The following is a 22,055-nucleotide window of genomic DNA, read 5'->3' as shown; positions in this document are numbered from 1 at the left end:
GTGAAAAAAGCCAGAAAATTTCAGTTTTGACAATATGGGACCTTTGAGTGAGATTCCAATCTGAAGGGATCGTGTTCAGTTCAAAGGGCACTACTGACATTTATGAATACAATTATGGAAGTAAAAAACCTGAAGCTATATATAATGTACACTGTATTTATTTACAGAAGTATATGTTGTCATACCTCAAACTTTTAAAATATGTAATACTGGAGTTTCATCTGAGTATGATGACATTGCAGGGTGTTCCGAATAAACACATTTTGTAAAATGAAGTGACCTTACTTGAATTACAAAGCATTTCTAGTTTACCAAGTTCTTGTGAATGGAATGACCATGAGAGAAGTTGGCCTACAGGGTTTTTATATTATTTACACATAAGGTATAATTATAATAGACATTAGCAATACTTTAGATGAGAGCAAACGCAGCAACCAGGTACTGCTAAGACATAACAAGCTTCCAAGGAGTAAAGAGCAGGACACAATTGACGTTTAGTTTGATGAGAGTAAATCTTTATCTTTACCTCAGTATGTTCAGTTGACATTGTGAACTTTTCAGACTTGTTGAAAGCAGCATCACTCCTGAATCCTGCAGATCATTGTTACTCAGGTCAAGCTCTCTCAGACAGGAGTATGATGACTGTAAAGCTGAAGACAAACTTTCACAACACTGACCAGTGATATTACAGGTGACCAACCTAAACAGAACAATAAAGTAGTAAGTAACTCCTGTCACAACACCTTTAAAATGACACATTCTGACTGGCATTTGCAATGATCACTTCTGCCTTAAGATCAAAAATATTTTAAAGGAGGAATTTTCTATGGAATTTGTTATTCTTCCAAAAGAAAAAGTAAACTACTATAAGTCAATTATTTATGGTTTCCTTTGAAGTCTGTCAGTCTGATGCTACGCCAGTACTTGACACTACAGTAAGTGACACTCTCTTCTTCTGTCTATTCAAAGTGAATACTTGTGTTAAATGAAGCAACATGATGATGAAATTCCTTGCTTCAGGGTGGCTGATTTTTTGCAGAAGCCGTCTACAGAAGGACAGAGCTTGTAGCTTACTGTAGCTTCACTTCAACTGTGTTATTTTTGCCACTGCACCAGTGCAGGTAGTGCTGATACTGAACCAAAAGCTTCGATCTCTCCTCCACAACTGTGAAATAGAGAAAGTTGGTTCTGGCCCAATCAGAGGAGGTAGTGTGCACACACTGACATCTGCTGCTGATATATTTGTATTGCCTAGTATAAAAAACAAGAGAATTTTGGTGCCCTGGCAGCTAGCTATCTTCTTAGATTTGAAACTTGACTCGGTGGCTTTGTGAGTTTCACTTGTTAGACTCTCATATCCAGTCCACTGTGCTTTACTTGACCAAGTACAAGACTGACATAGCTCTGCTAATGTGGATATTCCAGTGGATACCAGTTGATGCTTGTTATGGCCATCACCATCCAATTTTGACTGTTATGCATGAGACCGCTCCAGTGCTAGTTCAACTCAAGAGTACCTTAACATATGTGGTGATGCAGTCCCTCCCCTGGTGACATGGTAGAAATCCCTTGGTCAGCAGAATCCTAAGAGGCACCAGATGGCTAAGGCCCTCTCACTTTGCTAATGTCCACTGGTATTAATCACAGTATTGTATCACCAATGCTTTTTTATTTTTGCATACATTAGTACCATTACTTTAGACATCACTAGCTTGTATTGTAGCTAACTACTTTATCAAACGAGTAGATTAACTCTAGTTGAACTACATGACATTATGATTAGCTTCTATGTCCTTCAGGTGAGTAAGATCATAGTGAAGGTAATGGAGTAACGGAAGTCTTTAGTCCAGGTGAAGGGATGTAGTAAGGCAAACACACATTCTTTGGTTGAGTGCATGAGTGGCGGCAACTTCCTTCAGCAGTGCTGCACTCATTGCCTGCATTTTTTTTTGAGAACTTTACCTGATGAGAACACCCTCGCCTCCAGGGAAGGAAGCAGGATAATTTTAAACTGGGTCCCTGATCATTTCAGTCTGATCTTCATTTCAGATTGTAAATATACAGTTCAGTGCTGTGATTAATTCCATAAAGCAGCTTTGAAACATTTCTGAAGAATGAGTATTTGAAAACAACATTTGTGTCAGCCCTAACACATCTCATTTTATTTAAAAGTTTAAAATATTTAATGAATGTTTCAATTATATTCAACAGCACTACAGTGAACTTCAGTGACCAGATATGAGGGATGAGATGCTGCATCATAGCTGACATAATGGAAACTCTGCCCAGATTCTCTAAAGTCCAGTCCTGCAGATTTGCTTTATTAAACATCAAGAAGATCAGGCCCTTTCTTTCAGAACATGCAACACAACTCCTTGTTCAAGCTCTTGTTCTGTCCAGGTTTAACTATTGCAACGCTCTCTTGGCAGGTCTTCCAGCCAGTTCTATCAAACCTTTATAATTAATCGAGAACGCGGCAGCAAGATTAATTTTTAATGAGCCGAAAAGAATGCACGTCACAGCTCCGTTTATCAATTTGCACTGGCTACCAATAGCTGGTCGCATAAAATTCAAGGCATTAATGTTTGCCTACAAAGCCACCACTGGCTCTGCACCCCTTTACCTAAATTCATTACTTCAGAGTTATGTGCCCTCTAGAAGCTTGCGTTCTGCAAGTGAACATCGCTTTATTGTGCCATCTCAAAGAGGCACAAAATCACTTTCACGGACTTTTAAATGAAATGTTCCCTCCTGGAGGAATGACCTGCTCAACTCAGTCCCAGCAGCTGAGTCCTTAACCATCTTCAAGAATCAGCTAAAAACACATCTCTTCCATCTTTATTTGACCCTCTAACTCTAGCACTCTCTATTCTAATTCTATTCTTTAAAAAAAAGACTTGCAATCTATTCATTTGCTGGTTGTTTTCTTCAACAACAAAAAAAACTATAGCTTTCTAATCTTTTTGTATTCTATCTGTTTTCTTTTTATTTATTATGCAATTAACAAAAGCAGAAAAGGCCTCTAACACTAGCTTGCTCTATTCTTTTTCTATTCTATCTGTTTTCTTTTTTTTTATTATATTTTTTTAAAAACTTGCTACGTGTACTGTTAAGCTAACTGAGACGTGTTATAGCACTTGTATATCATTGCTCTTTTGTTGATTTTGATTGCTTCCATTGTCCCCATTGTCCTCATTTGTAAGTCGCTTTGGATAAAAGCGTCTGCTAAATGACTAAATGTAAATGTAAATTCTGTATAACACTGTGTCAAATCAAAATGGGTTAAGATATGCTTTTTTGGGGACATTAAATAATGGCGCAAATACTAGTAAATTCACTACCACAAACTTTAGTAAATCCCAATTAATTATTCATTTAAATAATCATGTGTCCATTAAGACAAACCTCAGTGTGTTTAGTTGACAATGTGAACTCTTCAGTCCATCTGAAAGTAGCTTCACTCCTGAATCCTGCAGGCCATTGTTACTGAGGTCCAGTTCTCTCAGATGGGAGTTTGATGATTGGAGAGCTGAAGACAAACTTTCGCAGCACTCACCAGTCAATCTACAGCCTGGTAATCTGAACAAAACAATAAACAATTAAATAATTATGTTATATATGTTATATGAGTACATATAATAATTGCCAGTTGTACAACTGAATACTAATACTGTATTTACAGTTATCACCTTTGGATTGGATATTATAATAAATTGTATTGTATAAATGTAACTGTTATAGATAACCAGCATAGATGTACAGTCATTTATATATATGAAGAAACAATAATTATAAGATGACATTTTTAGAGTAGCCGTCATATAAAGAGGAAAACCAAATAAATACATTTTATGACTATATCATCCCAGTGGTGTGTGATAGTCATCTAAAATGAAAATGCAAAGTCTTCACTTTTTTAGTCCAATGTATGTTTAATTTTCATTTGATGATTGCACAGTTTTTGTTTTAAAAAAAACATAATTTATCTTTTTTTTACACTGTTATAAATACTATATGTTTATTGATTTCTTTTTTTCAAAATATTTTTTTTAAGGGGACTCTTTCTTTTCAAGAAATTATTTTCCAGGACATTTAATGTGACTTACAGCTGCAATATTTCATCAAATATACCGTATTGGCCCGAAAATTATTATTGACATGTCAAAGTCTAGACCCTGAATATAAGACGACCGCGTTTTTTCAGATGTATTTCCAAGAAAAAAACATCGTATTATATTTGGGTCAATACGGTACTCTTGAGGTCATGTTGTATATTGTGGTTATTGTCTTGACAAAGCTTTTGTTATTGATTTATTAGAACATGGTAAGGTTTTAGTCCAAAGACTAAAGGAGAAGCTAAGAAGATCAAGTATTTCTATAAAAAAAAACAGGCAATCCAATAGATGGAAAACACAACATGACAGGGTGCACTGCACACAAACAATACCAGATTAACATCAGAATGAACTTAAATACACAATGATAATGAAATCAAAGACTAACAGGTGTTATTGTTAAATGAATATCTATGGCCACTAATGACTGGCGGGAACAAAGGGACACAGGAAACTGGTAACTTAAACTAAAAGTCAATGAAAATACTAGTAAACACAGGCAGAACAATGCAATTACACTATTTCAGTATTAGAGCTAAATAAATTTGGAATAAAACAGGTCTGTATCTCCTGTATCTGTTTTTATAAAGTTGGCAGAGAAACTTTACCTTAACAGTTTAGATAACATAATATTCTAAAACCCTATAAGACCAATTAAACACTTGGATTGAACACTTCAATCGATTAAACACTTTCATGTTTAACCCCTATAAGCATACCTCGGGTCTTTAGCCACCCGGAACCCATGAATATGAGAAATGTGCTCTGACGATGACAGTGATGGGAAAATCATCACACAATGTGCAAAAGTCATTTTCACAAAAGGCTAACATTTAATGGATATATAATACATATCTTAATAAATGAAAAAAAATCTTAAAATGTATTGTGTTGACTAATTCATGTTTTAAAACAAAAACAAAATAATGGGACACATATCTGCAAGTACCCACACGCCAAAACGTATGTACCGATCAAACTAATGACATGTTTTAGTTTCAAATCAGATTTTGCATTTCTTATTTTACATAAAATCACACAAGGAAAACAAACACTGAACTATAAAAACCTGCAATAATTAGCAAGTTTAACTGACTTCAGGCCTACATTGAAAATGTGTAAACCCACAAGACTTGCAGAAAAAAAGATATCTGTTGGAGAGGACATTGGACTGTTAAGTTTTGATTTGGTAATAGATTAGGTAATATGTATGTGCCCCTGGGAGTACGGTCCCACATAAGGGATTTTAGAATGTACAGTGACGTCACAACGCAAAACCACATTTGAATGTGGCAGTTATAAGCCAGAGGCTGACGTCCTTCAGAATATAGACAGGAATAAAAATTTCAAGTTTGGTGTGTGTAAGTGCTACTGAAGTGGAGATTTATGGCTGAGTGTAGGAGAAAAAACTCATTTTGAGAAAATGGCCTTTAAATATATGTATTGTAATTCAAATCTATTGACACAAATAGATAAAGTGCTATAAAAGAAACAATTAACAGTATCTTTTGGATGTTTTCTTTCCATTAGTCTTCATGAACACTTTATGAAAAGCCCAAAATCTTAAAATTGACAGGTGCATGTAAAAACAGTGTTTTGCCTGCAGTGTCTCCCCTTAAAAAAACTCATGGCCAATGCCCCATCGGAGTATGGGCCCATTCGACCAGAGGCATCGCCTCGTCTTGGGCGTGGTCTAGCGGTGTGTCCATTGTGGGAATTTGTGAGGCGGCCGGCTGGGCCTCACCATCCACATTTGCAAGGTTTTATAACCTAGAAGTCCCGGCCTTACAAGCCAGGGTCCTTTCTGCTTAAGAAGACACTCACTGCATTATGCAATCAGTTCTAACAGAGTCTTTGACCGTAACACGCTCAAGCTCTTGGGTTAGTTTACGTGTCGGCTCTCGGCCCCTGGGGGCGCCGAAGTTGTACAAGTACTCTGGAACGATTACCAGGCCGTGTGTGACCTTGGGGAGTTGAGCCCGTTTTAGCCTTGGAGTTCATTGTTTAACTCCCTATGGGCATTCTTGCTTATGGAGGTTATAATATACAGTCGTTCCTCTACCATAGCACGGCGTGATTGTACTGTGTTCCCATAGCGTTTTTTAGCAAGACGCAGTACGAGTGAAGTATCGACAGGGAATGTACTCGGTTACTAATGTAACCTCGGTTCCCTGAGATATGGGAACGAGTACTGCGTTGCTAGCCATGCTATGTAGCTGCACAAATCAGTCATCCCTTCAGTCGAAGTAACCTGAGAATCCTGTGGCGAACGCCCTCTTATATAGCCAGATGGCTCCGCCCATTCTGGCGGGCTTTGTCGCCATTGGTTCAATATAATATAAACAGATTGAATCGTGAACCGTGTATAATCAAATTGACCCCTGTGCACTGTTGAACCTTTAACCCTTAAACCTACCCATACCTTCAAACCTGTCCCCAACCTTACCCATATTACACCTCAATAGCAGCAAAAGTGTTGTGCATTAACACAAGCTTTAAATCATTTTATGACATTTGTTAAGATCATAAGATTCTTATTGATCGTCTTAGAGACTAGGTTGGCATCCAGGGCTTAGCCTTGGAATGGTTTTCTTCATATTTAAATGGTAGGACTTTCTCAGTCAACTTAGGGAATTATTCTTCAACTGCCGCCCCTCTTTTGTGCTGGGTGCCTCAGGGTTAAATTTTGGGACCAATTTTGTTCTCCCTTTATATGCTCCCTTTAGGTTCGATCTATGAAAATTATGGCATATGTACCTGTACAATTAAGAATTCAATATAAAGTGCTGCTATATGTTTTTAAAGCTTTGCATGGTTCAGCACCTGAGTACATTTCTGATTTAATTGGTCTGTATCAATCTAACAGGTCTCTGCAGTCAGATGATCAGTTAAACCTTATGGTTCCTTGATGTCACTTGAAATGCAAAGGTGATCGAGCTTTCTCTGTTGCAGTTCCCAGGCTTTGGAATGACCTTCCATTGTCTGTTAAATAATCTCCTACACTTAGTGCTTTCCAAAGTGCGCAAAAAATTCACCTGTTTTCCTTAGCATTTGGAAATGTTTCATAAATTGTTGTTGTTTGTTTGCTCTTGTGTGCTATGTTTTTTCTTTTTATTGGTTTCTGTCTTTGGTTTTATGATTGTTTATATTTTATTTTTATGTACAGAACTTTGGTTCCACTTTGTGGTGTTGAAAGTGCTTTATAAATAAAATTGAGTTGAGTTTAGTTAAAATTATTTGTAGATTTTTAATAAGTGCTTGATCATATGGAATTGAAAGTTTAATGACATTTGTAAGCATTTGAACTTACATGAAATAATGATTTTTTTTAACACTATGTAATGTTTAATAAGTTTATTAACAAGCACATTATCTGACGTTTCTAAGTCTTTGATTATATATTAACTAATGATCCATTAAGCATTATATGTTTGTTAATGATTTATTAATAAAAGTTATTATAAAGTGTTACCCAGCATATTATATGCATATGTGTGTGGGACAGTAGGAGGTGAACATGGCTGCATCACAGCAGAGTATGCTACCAGTCATAATTCAAAGGACAAAAATACTGCCAGTGTGAAACCACAAAAAAAATGCGCGTGCTGGTCCTGCTCTGCATATGCACAGCTTCTGCCCTGCCTCTGCTCTGCTTGCACATCCAGTGTGAAACAGGTGTAAACCGTGCCGAATAACATCTAATCTGATTGGCAAAGCGTATGCGGTAGCAGGTAAGGTTGGTGCATCCCTGCACACCATGGGGGTTCTACAAGGCTGACCTGTTTAAGGACCTGGATCATGGCAAGGGATTAAGAATTGGTGCAAGCAGTGCCACTTGAAACCCAGTCAACTGCCCAGTTGGCACAGTGCTGGAGCTCCCACAAGAGCGTCTTTCAGCGGGGTTGGCCCCTGCTACTTTGATGGTATATGTGGCCGCTATCTCTGCTAGCCTTGTACTTGTAGATGGAGTCTCTGTAGCAGGGCTGTCCAAACTCGGTCCTGGAGGGCCGGTGTCCTGCAGAGTTTAGCTCCAACCCTAATTAAACACACCTGAACCAGCCAATCAAGCTCTTACTAGGCATAGAAACTTCCAGTCAGGTGTGTTGAGGCAAGTTGGAGCTAAACTCTGCAGAACACCGGCCCTCCAGGACTGAGTTTGGACAGCCCTGTTCTGTAGGGAGACATACTTTAGAGACTAGGTTCTTGTGTGGTGTCAAATGGCTGAGGCCTATCTGCCAATCACGAGTTCCCTCCTGGGATCTAACATTGGTCCTTGGAGCTCTAAAGAAGGCTCCCTTCGAACCCATGGAGTTAGTGTCAGATAAGATGCTGAATCTTAAGGTAACGCTTTGACCTCACTTAAAAGAGTAAGAGACTTGCAGTCCCTGTCTACAGTCCCCTCCTGCTTAGACTTTGCCCCAGTTATGGTCAAGGCTATTCTGCTCCCCAGACCAGACTACATTCCTAAGGTCCCATTGGCCTCTGGTTGGCACGTTATTCTGAGGGCTTTCTTTCCTCCACCTCATAAGTTCCCAGAACAAGAAGGCCTACATCTCTTATGCCCAGTTCATGCACTGAGGATGTACATCCACCACTTAAGCCAGTGGAATAAATCTTCTCAGCTCTCGGTCTGGTTTGGTGGTCGCAATAAAGGTAATGCGGTCACCAAGCAGCACCTCTCTCACTGAATTACAGACACTATTACCCTCTCCTATGAGGCACGCGGAATGGCTTCACCTCTAAGGCCCAGGGCTCACTCCACTAGGAGTGTCCAAAGCTTTGTCTAAGGGTCCATATTTGCATGATGTTTGTGCTGCAGCAGGTTGGCCCTCCCTCCCTAGAGTCACAAGTCTTTTAGGGTTGATCCAGGCTCTTGGCACGGTTCACTGCATGTATTTGCCACACCAGGACCACGCTTGTGCATCTCTTTAGACAAATTAGGGGGCTTTCACACTAGCACTTCTGATGCACACCCAGGTTCATTTGACGTCAGAGTTTGGTTCGTTTGGATAATGTTAACTGTTTTCTGAACTCAGGCGCACACTCACAAACTGTACCCGAGTCTGGGGTACGGTTCATGCAAACTCCTATACGGTTTACTTCTGATGCAATCATACTAAATCACAGAAGTGGGCCACTATTAGTGATGTATGAATTGGTCAAACTGTGTATTTATGTGTTTACTCACTCACTTTCCTCACAAGCGTGTCTGACATGCTGCGAAGCAGAGAGAATGTATATCTCATTTCTGTTTTGAAATTGTCTTCTGCGCTCTTTTGAACCTTTGTATTACAGTCGTGTCGAATAGATGCATGTGCTGTTCTGTGTTGTGCTGTGAATCCTAATTACAAAAATGAAGTGAGCATGCATCCATTCATTTTGCTGTCTTCTGCATAGTTGTTATCCAGCAACTGGGGTTTCTTAATTTGCTGGTGTTTTTTCAATTTGCATGTGTTTTCTTAAGTTGCAGCGCGTTGAGCTCTCTCGGCCACCGTATAAAACAGCTGTTCAGAACCAAAAACTACTGTGTGAACACAATCCAGCGGGGAGAGGGATGAATCGAACTTGGGTTCGGACCATGCAATTGAACCAAGTGTGAAAGCATCCTTAGAATCTGATGATGTGCATTTCAGGCATCTGTTTATAGACTTGGCCATGTATTATGTTATGACACCATGCCAATTGGATTGGCATGTATAAATACACATGCTTCAGACACCGCTTGTCCGAGGAGCTCCCATAGCATCTCGCTCAATGCAGCATCTCATTCTCTTCTCAGCAAACAAGGTTACATTACATCTTGTGACAGACAAGACATGCAAGTATCAAACTTAGTCTTATTAATTGATACATTAAGTATAATTTACACCTTTTTACAAAGGTGTGTTTGAACTAAGAAGCTGATGTTTCCTTCAGGCTGTAGATCTGCTGAATATCCAATGGTCCCATAGCTTCATGCTTTATTTCTCTTCTCTTTACTGCCTAAGCTTTAATCCTGTTCTTATACCAACTGTATGAGTGTGTGTGTGTGTATATGTGTATGTTAGACTAGTTTAAGTGTTTATGTAGTTAATAAAGTCTTACTTGTATCACACTTGACGTTGTTCATTGTTTGCTCATAACTGGAGTCCCTAATCATGCAGATTTATGCTACAGGCTCTGTGTAGTATTGTACAGTAAGAAAGTTATTTCCCTTAACCAGGAAATTAACGTTCTTAGAATTGACAGACAGTTGACCCTGAGAGGTCAAGTAAATACTTACAGCGGATCTAAATATTTATAATTAATTATAACTAGTTATGATTAATTATTCATATTTCCCCTTTGAGCTGATTTGTTACACTGCGCATTTATTTGTGCTATTGCTTGGTATGCGTATTTGAATAATGTACTGTGAGGGAGCGTGTAACCATGCAATATTTTAGTTAATTTTGTTGTGCTAAACCTTAAGGTTTTTTTCCATTCCATTGCGCTACTGTTCCATTGTTTTTCTATGTAAATATGCGCTTGATGGATGTGTTTGACCGTTGAGCTCGCGTCTGCTGTGTTTAGGTTATGCTCGTAAAACTGCTTCCAGTGCTGCCATGTCCACTTATTTGCATCTTTGGGTTTATTTTTTCCATATTGTCAGGGTTCAGGTTTGATCTGTCTCTTTCTCCTGCATGAGTCTTTGTTTTTGTTTGTGTTTGCATGTGCTGGCTATGGTCAGCTGATTGCACTTTGCAATCGTCATGTTTGTGCACATCTTGGCGGCTGTTTGTTTTATTTTCATTCACACGTGCCAGCCGCACTCAGCTGATCGCGTTTTGCAATCAGCTCGGTTGTGCAGGCGTTCACAGCTGTCTTCACATCATTACTTTTGTTGCATTTCTAACTGCATTTGGGTCCTTCATTTCAGTGAATCCTGACACATATTAGTAAGAGGTAAAGTGACAACTTAGTTCAATTGGAGTGTGTATGTGGCCTTTGTGCCAGTGTCAGTTATTTGAACAGAGAAAAATCAGCTGTTAATGCGGTCAAAATACTTTCTCAACAGGGGTGGCCTGAGGGGTGTCCAAGCTTCATTCAGGGGTGGCACTGGCACTGGCACTGGTATCCAGAGATACCAAATGATTGGATGTTTCACCATGACCACTCCCTCTCCTTGGTTTTTAAAAATGGCTGACTTTAATTTAGTGATAAAATTGTACATCCTTATGGAAATATGATAATATTTTGTAATTACAATTTAAATCTGATTAATTTTCAAATTGTTTGACATAAATCAACATCTCAGGAAAATGTTTTGGGGTTTCAAATCAAAATATGAGCTTCTGTTATGAAACAGGACATCATTTCATACATGTCCACTGTAGAGGACACCAGGACTAAAAGCATGTTTATTATACATTTTAGGAGACAAAATAATTGAATAGGAAAACAAATTACATAATAATATCTAATATTTCATAAGAATATTGATATGACAATCTGACCAATTACTACTCCCATTATTACACTTCTTTTTTCAACATGCTGTCCCAACAGCACTTTAATATGCAAATTAGATACAGTGTTTAGATAACATTGTGCTTGTCACAAATCCGGTCCATGAACTTCCGTCTGCTAGCCATCAGAGATCACCCTTTCCATTTTCATTGACTCTCGCACAACACACTGTTGCATATCACCCCGGACTACATATCCCATCATTCATTGCACTGATTGCACACACCTGTTTCATATCACTCACTCACTATATCACACTCACTCAAACAACCATTCTCTGCCGAGTATTGCTTAGCCTGTTATTATTCCTAGTTTCTGTTATCCTGTCCATGTTTCCTTGTTTTGCCTTGCCTTGTCTGTTTTCTCGGTTTCTGTTCTTTGCCTGTTTTCCTGGATTTATCCCTCTAGTCTCACCCCTGTGATTCTGTCTGCCGATCGTTGACCTACACTAGCCCTAGGACTATTCTTGTGTTTTGCCCGCCATATACCTGTTTGCCATTGTTCGACCCTGCCTGTTATGACCACGTCTCTTAAATAAAAGCTTGCAGATGGATCCACACGTCTCACGTCTCGTCAGCCTCGTTACAGTGCTTAATGGAAAAACCAGTTTATGGAATTTTTACACATACTGCATAAAGCAAAATGGTATATCAAATCATTTTGTTATATATTTTATAACATAGTTGGGAACCATCCTTAAACAAAGTTAGTTATAAAAAAATCCTGAAACCTAAAAATTGATTGGTGATTTAAAAAAAATTCCCATTGTTTTTGCATTTCAGTCAAATGTAATTTATGCAATATTTCAAACCTTTAACCCTCGGGAGAAAATCAACCCTCCACAACAGTTTAAAATCAGCTCAATTCCGTGCAAAAATGCAGATTTGGCAACCCTGCATCCAACACAAAGCTGCATCCAAAGTGATTTAAATACTCCGCATATTGATAGCGGCTCCCTGATGCGCAAAAATTATATTCAATATTAGAATGTTTGCGGGAGCAGGCCAGAAATTCAGTGGGAGCAGGATTAAGAAAACAGTGCAGGGCTTTAATACAAAAACGCACACAATGAATGGTGACTGTAGAAAGCAAAAGCCGAATCCCAGACATTTTGGGGCAATTTAGAAATCCCGGCTGGATGCAGTTTTTTAGATACAAAAAGAGGACATGTCCGGGGATAAGAGGACATATGGTCACCCTACATATACGAGATAACAGGGAGAAAACCACTTTTGCTAATAGACTGCCTAATAAATTGATCATTTATGCCGTGCAGCGATTTTCACTTGCATGTATCAGAGGATTATTACAGCTGATGCTGATGAAAGAATTTGCAGCTTTACTTGCCAACTACAATTACTGTTCATCAACAAGGCGAGAACCAGACCCGTTATAAACCTAAATATACTTGATTTAATTAAATTAATTGAAAAGTATATTTAAAAGATATTTACTGTCGTAATGATGACAGTAGTGCACACAAAATAGTAGCTGTTCTGTGCTCCGGCGTGGTTAGCAATCACACTACATATGTACCGTGCCCGAGCCCAACTGAACTGTGCTCTGGCCCACCTCTTCCAAGCGAGCCAGGGACGGCTAAACGAACCACGTCCGGGCACGGTATGGAGTGTTCACACTAATCAAATGAACCAGGCTTTGGGAGTCAAACGCATTTGGGCACGATTTAGATCGCCTACTGTGAGTACACCCTTAAATGACTTAGACCACCCACTCTATCGATATTTCATTCCCCTTCCTTCTGGCCATAGGTATAGATTAGCCATGTGTAGAAAGGCTAGCTATAGTAAGAGTTTTGTTCCTGTAGCTATAAGAGCTTTAAATACATAGGAAATCAGTAATTGTACAGTAATACGTTATCTTATGTCTCGTTTTTTTTGGGGGGGGGTGTATGTCTGCGATTGTTTTGATTGTATTATGTTAAGTTGACAAGTTAATGTTATGTGTTGTGTTATGTACGCATCTACAGTGGAAACAAATTTCCTCTTGAGAGCAAATTAATTATCATTCATTCATTCATTCATTTAGATCCATGTCTCTCTCTGCCTATGTCCTTGTTCTGCATGAATAAACACTATTTTAAATGCCCTTTTTATGCTATTAAAGGTTCTTAATTTTGTTTTTGAGGTCTCGTACAATAGGTTTACCTGCATCCAAGGGAAAAAAAAAAAAAAAAAGTACATTTTCTCACAATATACATTGTAACATTACCTATTTTCTCAGTGTCAAGAACGATTCATTCAAGGATTCAGTCTTTCTAAACCCCACCTTTCCGAGAGCCTACGCTGCTCTGATCTCTTTTGTGATTGGTCTACCGCTTACTGCTTATCTGAATTTCAGCACCAGAGGCTTCCTCAGCACAATATATACATTGATACGAACAGTAATGCCATATGTCTTTGAAACAAAAGAGCATGTTGAATAGCACTAACTGAAAAAATAATGCATTGCATTAACAGTGCTTGCATTTTAATGCCTTGTATTTCCAGGGCTTGCATTTTTAGGTCCTGAAATTTAACATAGTTGTTCATTTAAGCTGTGAATATTTCAATTCAAAATATTTCACACACATTTTCACAATTAAAAATTCAATAATTCATATTCACCTTCCAGAATTCACTTCCAAAATATTCAATCTGTTTAAAAATACGATGCATAATATTTGACAGGCAAATTTCGGTCCATTTTACTTCACTTTCCAAATTCGCTTCCACAAATTCAGTGGTTAAAATTCGGCAGAAAATTCGCCATTGCACATCCGGGATCTGCAGGAATAGCAGTAGAGCACCAATGCATGATCTCCAGCTGCTGTCAGTCGCTCACCAGCAGGTGGCGCAAGCGGCTGTTGATGAAGTAATTTACAAAAACTGATCTGCAGAAATGGAGCAAGCGCTAAATATAAGTTTTGATTATCTGGGCCAGTATAAACATGGAAAAGCTGATTGTGTGTATGTTTAATTTTCGCTGTTTCCTGCAGCTTACATGTAAGCAGCGTTCTCTACCACAAAGGAGATTATAATGCTGTTTTACCCAATGCTGAAGTTAATAAATAAAATAAATAAATAAATGTATGCATTTAGCAGACGCTTTTATCCAAACCGACTTACAGTGCATTCAGGCTATACATTTTTTTTGTGTTTTGTGCATTTTTTTTGAGGCTGTGGCAATGACAGCTATTAAAAGACCAAATTCAGATTTTACTGATGATACCAACTATATACAGGCAGAAGAGGATATGAACGCAAGTTATGGAACGTGCAAAACTGCACGTTAAACATTTCCCTTAAAGAAAACACTTAACGTGGTTTATTGCCTCAAGACAGTGATAATAAATTATTAAATTCGGCATCTAATTATTCAAATATATTACTGTATATTATGTACATTTAAGCAGATGAGCCCAGAATATGAGCCCACAACTCACAACGTTTCACCAAACCATTTTTTCTCCCATAGAAGTACAATAATTTATTCAAATTAATGTTTACAGTAAATTGATAATTTACTCAAACTGACTAAATATATATTGCCAATAACTCGCCTTAGACAATAATTTCCCTACGTATATACACTACACACATATTTTTAAAGAAAAAAATTACAGTAGTTCACCAAAATGGGTTTTTTCGTGTTCCAAATGTTGTATGTTACTAGTATGTTACTAGTGACCAGACTGACTTGCTACAGTTTAAATTTTGCCAATATCTTCCACACTGAATATACAGTATATAATTATTCTTAAGAAATTACTGTAATTCACATAAGTTTTTGTTTTAATGTTCCAAAGGTTGTAGTACATTCCTAGTGACTAGACTGACTTACTATAGGTAGAATTTTGCTAATACCTCCCTTGCTGTACATAAGGTACATCAATATTTTATAATACAACCTTTGGAACATGAAAAATCCCTTTTGGGGTCTTACAGATTTTTTAGTTTTTGTTTTAAATAATTATGAATGGTACATACAGTAAGGCAGATATTGGCAAAATATCACATGAAGCCAGTCTTGTAACTAGCAACGTAGCACAACCTGTGTAACACCATACTTTTGGTGATTAGTAAAAAAAAAATATATTTCTGTACTGTACATACTGTAAGGAAGATATTGGCAAAATCTAACCTGTAGTAAGTCAGTCTTGTATCTAGCAACGTACTACAACCGTTGGAACATGAAAAAACCCTTTCCAGGGATCTTTATATGTAAATAATTGTGTATTGTACATATATGAAGGGAGGTATTGGCAAAATCTCACCTGTAGAAAATCACTATAAACAATACAAGTTTTAGAATTTGCCAGTGTGTTATTTTACGTTTTAATTAAAATACATTGAACGTTTTAACCCAGTCAGTGGAATTGTCAGATGGTCTCTTGGGTGCGATAGCGCGTCAATACTTTCTTCAGTTTAAATTTGCAGCAATAATACACCTAGGCGGTTTTGAACTTCTTTTTTATGTCGATATAAAGTGGTTGCATATTGTTAAAACTAATCGTGGTATCGATATCTTTGTAGGTCTGTCGACTCTATAATTGCTTTCCCTTACCACTGATCTATAAAGAAAATGCAGCTCTTCTGCATTCTTCTTACCTCATTTGCTTGCCTCTATATAGTTCGCATAATCATCAATAAAGTGTATTCTGAGATCTTATATCACTGTGTTAGTTCACTGAGGCACAGTTATGCCTCGTTGGGGAATCCTGGAGTGTGTCGAATGAGGGGGAACCCCAGTATTACAGCACAGCGTCACACAAGCCATGATACAAAGTTACGGAAACTAAGCAACTGAAAGATGTAATGTTAGTTCTGTACTTCAGCGTTGGGTAAAACAGCATTATAATCTCCTTTGTGGTAGAGAACATTGCTTACATGTAGGCTACAGGAAACAGCAAAGATGTTGAATTAAACATACACACAATCAGCTTTTCCACATGTTTATACTGGCCCCGATAATCAAAACTTCTATTTAGTGTTTGCTCCATTTCTGCAGTTCTGTTTTTGTAAATGAATGACTTAATTCACCTGTTGCTTTGGTCTTCATGAACAGCCGCTTGCGCCACCTGCTGGTGAGCGACTGACAGCAGCTGGAGATCATGCATCGGTGCTCTACTGCTATTCCTGCAGCTCCCGGATGTGCAATGGCGAATAATCTGCCGAATTTTAATCACTGAATATGTGGAAGCGAATTTGGAAAGTGAAATAAAATAGACCGAAATTTGCCTGTCAAATATTATACATCGTATTTTTAAACAGATTTAATATTTTGGAAGTGAATTCTGGAAGGTGAATATGAATTATTGAATTTTTAATTGTGAAAATGTGTGTGAAATATTTTGAATTGAAATATTCACAGCTTAAATAAACAACTATGTTAGATTGCAGGACCTAAAATGCAAGCCCTGGAAATACAAGGCATTAAAATGCAAGCACTGTTAATGCCAATGCATAATTTTTTCAGTTAGTGCTATTCAACATGCTTTTTTGTTTCAAAGACATATGGCATTGTTTTACTTCCATATTGCCCCATCTTTAATGATTATGTGTTTTGCAAATCCCTCATTGAAGATTTGCAATGCTACTGTGTTGTCATTGTAACACCATTGTGTCGCAATGCAATCAATGGCTGTCCACATTGGACATGACAAAGTGACAGTTGCTCACATTTGGTAAAGAAACATTGTAAAATAAATTTTCACCACTGACTCTTCACATCCTAATCCTTTGAGAGTACATGAAACGTGGTTTTGCTTTCACAGCACAGAAAACAGCCTCTTTTAGACATCGCAACAACACAAATCAAATCTTCCAGGCCTTGGCTACAACTATACAGTGTTTGAAGGCGTTCAAAGTATGCACAGTTCGCGGGCAGCCAATGATGATCATTACGTGTAACAAATGTGTCACAAACCCATGTAGGTTTGTGCAGAAAATCACACTGGAATTACTTATTTCAGACAGTTCAAAATCTGTTGTTTCTATCGGTAGATAACTACATTTGTACAACTTTTACATTCACGATCAGCTATATTACACACTACATGAAAAGTAATATCTGTAAAAGCATAATAGGGGCACTTTAAAGTTAATATGTATAAAACATATAATAAAGCTAATACAAATATAAAATGCAATCTAGAAATCAATTTTTGTTCCAAGGAGCTATGATATAGTGATACACCCCTGTATAACCAAACTTTGTTGTGTGCCATAAAAAGTTAGTTTAACCACTGTGGTTAAACTAAGTAAAATAAAAACAATAGTGATTTGCAATACCTATAAATAAAGGTAATAACTCAATTAAAAGGAATACCAAAAGTGGTTAAGCAACCTCCATTGCATCACTTGAGGTGGATTGACCCATTCTTTTTTGCAAATAGTTCACTAGCTCACTTAATCTGTGATGGGGTTCTGAGGATTTAATTGACTATTCATTAACATATTTCAACATACTGAATGAACCAATGTAAAACTCAAACCTCAGTATGTTCAGTTGACAGTCTGAATTTTTCAGTCCAACAGAGAGCAGCTTCACTCCTGAATCCTGCAGGTCATTATTCAGGTTCAGCTCTCTCAGATGGGAGTTTGATGATTGCAGAGCTGAAGACAAACTTTCACAGTGCTGATCAGAAAGATGACATCCAGCAATTCTGTAACAAAGGATAACAATGCAGTGAAGGGGTGATGGGTGGCTAATGATCGTTCCAATGATCATCTGAAAACTTTAATGAAAGGACATTAGCTGGAGTCTAAATATGGAGCTGTGAAAGTGTGAGATTAAATGAGCTGCAGTGGCTTCCTCTTAACTGCTACCATTAAACTGAGTTGAGATGGCTCAAAGGAAAACAGTGTTTCAGATTCATCTGAACTGCTTTCATGCACCCCACCAAAGACTTCACAACAGACTTCTGCTCTATCAGCACTAACCATAACCACATACACGATCATTCAAACATAATTTTCCATCATGTTTCCATTATATTTATTAATTTATTTATGGCTCAAAGCTGTATTTTATTTGCACCATTCCATTGCTGCTGTAATCTGTATGTATGTATATATATATATATATATATATATATATATATATATATATACACAGTAGCTTAAAATTAACACGTGTAGCTTAAAGGGGACCTATTATGCAAAATTCACTTTTGCATGGTGTTTGGACATAAACGTGTGTTGACAGTGTGTGTACACAACCACCCTATAATGATAAAAATCCACCCACTCCTTTTTTTTTAATCCCCATAAATCATATTAAATTAATTCAGGTTAATTCAGATTAATTCAGGTAAGACACCACTGAAGGCCTAGGTGTGAAATGCATGGCTCGCCACTGATATATATATATATATGTAATACTTCAGTTTACTTCTACTTACCTATACATCTGTTTATAATTAAATAGAAATCTGTTTATTAAAAAAAATACTCACATAGCTTTTTTGCAGTTAATTACAGCTGGTATCAGTCTCCTTCTTCCCACATTTGATGTGTTGTATTTCATCAGATCCAATTCATCCAGCACCTCCTCTGACATCTGAAGAATGTAGGTTATTGCTGAGCAGTGACCAGGGGAGAGTTTATTCTCTGAATGTTTGCCAGATTTCACAAACTCCTCAATCTCTTTGTACAAAGTCTGATCATTTACTTCAAGAAGACAGAGGAACAGACTGATGGATCTCTCAGCTAAGAGACCATAACTTTCTTTAATTTTGTCTTTAATGTACTGTGTGATTTCTTTGATGGTCTCTGAGCTGTTTTCTGTTTGTGTCAGTAGATCCTCTAAGAGTCTCTGATTGGACTCCAGTGAGATACCCAACAGAAACCGCAGAAAAAGATCAAGGTAACCATTTTTACTCTGAAGAGTTTTAGTAACTGCTGATTTTAGAAGCTCACACAAAGAGTATGGCTTAGACATGCACCTCTCATGTCTGTTATCCAGAAAAAAATGCAATGACTCCATTTTCTTCATCAGATGGGAGTAAAACACATAGAAAGCAGCTAGAAACTCCTGAAAGCTCCGATGTATGAAGCAGTAGACCTTCCTGTGCTGAATCACAGATTCTTCCTTAAAGATCTCAGTGCAAATCCCAGAATACACTGAGGCATCAGTGATGTCTATGCCGCACTCAATCAGGTCCTCCTCATAGAACATCACATTGCCCTTCATCAGCTGTTTGAAAGCCAGTTCAGCAAGTTTCACAATCACTTCTCTGTTGGACTGCAGGAGTTTCCCTGGATCGCTCTCCTCATACTTCTGGTTCCTCATGTTTATCTGAATCAGCAGGAAGTGGATGTACATTTCAGTCAGAGTTTGAGGGATTTCTGCACTCAGATCTTCTTTTAGGAGCTTTTGAAGCACAGTGGATGAGATCCAGCAGAAGACGGGTATGTGACACATGATGTGGAGGCTTCTTGCTCTTCTGATGTGTGAGATGATTCTGCTGGCTTGATGCTGGTCACTGATTCTCTTCCTGAAATATTCCTCCTTCTGAGGCTCATTGAATCCCTGAATTTCTGTCAGACGGTTGATGTATTTGGAGGGGATCTGATTGGCTGCTGCTGGTCTGGTGGTGATCCAGATGAGAGCAGAGGGAAGCAGCTTTCCTTTCATGAGGTTTGATATCAACACACCCACTGATGAAGTCTCAGTCACATCAGAAATTTTCTGATCTTCTGAAAACATCAGTGTAAATCTGCTTTCATCCAGACCATCAAAGATGAACACAGCTCTACACTCCTCATAAATCTTTGAGTCCAGATCTTGAAGTTCAGGATGAAAGTCCAGCAGAAGTCTGTGAAGACTGTACTGATACTCTCTGATCAAGTTCAGCTCTCGCAATGGAAGCACAAACATGAAATCTACATCCTGATTGGCTTTTCCCTCGGCCCAGTCCAGAATGAACTTCTGCACAGAGACAGTTTTTCCGATTCCAGCGATGCCTTTAGTAAGAACAGTCTTGATTTGCTCTTTCTCCTCACGTCCTGGTTCAACTGAGGCTTTAAAGATGTCATTGCAGTAGATTGGAGTGTCTTGTGAGTGTTGTGTTCTGGGAGTTTTCTCCATCTGTAAAACCTCATGTTCTTCATTCACACCTTCACTCTCTCCCTCTATAATGTAGAGTTGTGTGTAGATACTATTTAAGAGGGTTTGACTCTCTTGTAGCTTGATTCCTTCAAATAAGCTCTCATACTTTTTCTTCATGCTGGTTTTGTGTTGGTCTTTGACTTTCTGTAGTTCATTATCTGCTGGTAGGTGACAATCCTGTTCTATCTCTCCAGTCTGTTCATCTCTGTCCATACAGCAGAAACAAGAAGAAAAACACAAAGAATGAATGAGGGCACAAGCAGCAAGATCTAGTGAAGCCATGAAATCAACACTCATAGTGGTGAACCATAGAAATTTACAAATATTTTGAAAAAGGATATGACTTAATGAAGCCTTTGCTGAAATCTTGTGACTTGGTCAATTTGATACAAGCTCTTTATCACTGATTTGAATCTATAGATTCATAAAATGTTAAAGCTTCATGAAGCAGTGTTCTGAAAGGTGCATAACTTCCTCATCCGACCATAAAACTGTACTAAGGTCATCAGTGACATTCAATGATCAAATGGATGTTAAACTTTAAATTAGAATCATCCGGCAAATGATCATTTGCTCTTGTAAAATAAATGAGTTAAATAAGTTAAGATAAAACACTTGACATTAAGAGTTAGGGAGTGATTTTTGACAGCTTACATATTGTTTGTGAATGAAATGAATCAGGGAACTTGTTTTTGAATGAGGATCTGCTGACTAAATGAAATAGGGGACTGAATCGATAAATGATAAATGTGATTAATGACCAGTGTTGGGGGTAACACATTACAAGTAACGCGAGTTACATAATCAGATTACTTTTTTCAAGTAACTAGTAAAGTAATGCATTACTTTATTTTTAATTTTACAAGAAAATATTTGAGTTACTTTTTCAAATAAGTAACGCCAGTTACTTTTTTCACATTTATTGATTGAAAGATCTCCTGTCCCCTTGTTGAGAGAAATCGGGAGTAAGATGTTACTTTAGTTCTAGAATAAATGTGAACATGCATTAATTCATCTCACTCACTCACAAAAAAAAAATCAGATTTAGTTTTCCTCAAAATTAATAAAAACAGTTAAAAGCAACTCAGAATATGACTCAAAGCTGCAATAATTAAATATGTTAAATAATACAAATATCCTTTATGTATTTAATCCCATGTTATTAACCAATTTGCTGCTGACCTTCGGTGATCCAATTCAACCATACTAATAAGCAAAAATTACGATAAACTAACATTCATTCTTTTTTTATTGCTGAAGAGTGTTGAACTTTCTTCTTCTGTGTATACTGTACAGACGTGAATTTACATTTCCTTCAGCCTGAGGCTTTTGGTGTGAAAG

At 37.6% G+C, this 22,055-nt stretch overlaps 1 protein-coding gene across 1 annotated transcript in view; it reads right to left on the bottom strand.

Annotated features, from left to right (window-relative positions):
- Positions 1–22,055, bottom strand: part of LOC107566977 (NACHT, LRR and PYD domains-containing protein 3-like) — a 37,993-nt gene that overhangs the window by 5,138 nt on the left and 10,800 nt on the right. The window contains exons 3-6 of the mRNA XM_016252556.1: positions 19,060–20,919; positions 18,097–18,267; positions 3,406–3,579; positions 527–700 (exon numbers count right to left, since the gene is read on the bottom strand). Coding sequence (XP_016108042.1) covers positions 527–700; positions 3,406–3,579; positions 18,097–18,267; positions 19,060–20,919 — 2,379 coding nt within the window. The remainder of the gene's footprint in view (positions 1–526; positions 701–3,405; positions 3,580–18,096; positions 18,268–19,059; positions 20,920–22,055) is intronic.

The sequence above is a fragment of the Sinocyclocheilus grahami genome, unplaced genomic scaffold (assembly GCF_001515645.1).
Source record: "Sinocyclocheilus grahami isolate Dianchi unplaced genomic scaffold, SAMN03320097.WGS_v1.1 scaffold1119.1, whole genome shotgun sequence".
NCBI classification, from domain to species: domain Eukaryota; kingdom Metazoa; phylum Chordata; class Actinopteri; order Cypriniformes; family Cyprinidae; genus Sinocyclocheilus; species Sinocyclocheilus grahami.
The sequence above is the reverse complement of the archived record's forward strand: the minus strand, read 5'-3'. Positions and strand labels throughout refer to the sequence as shown.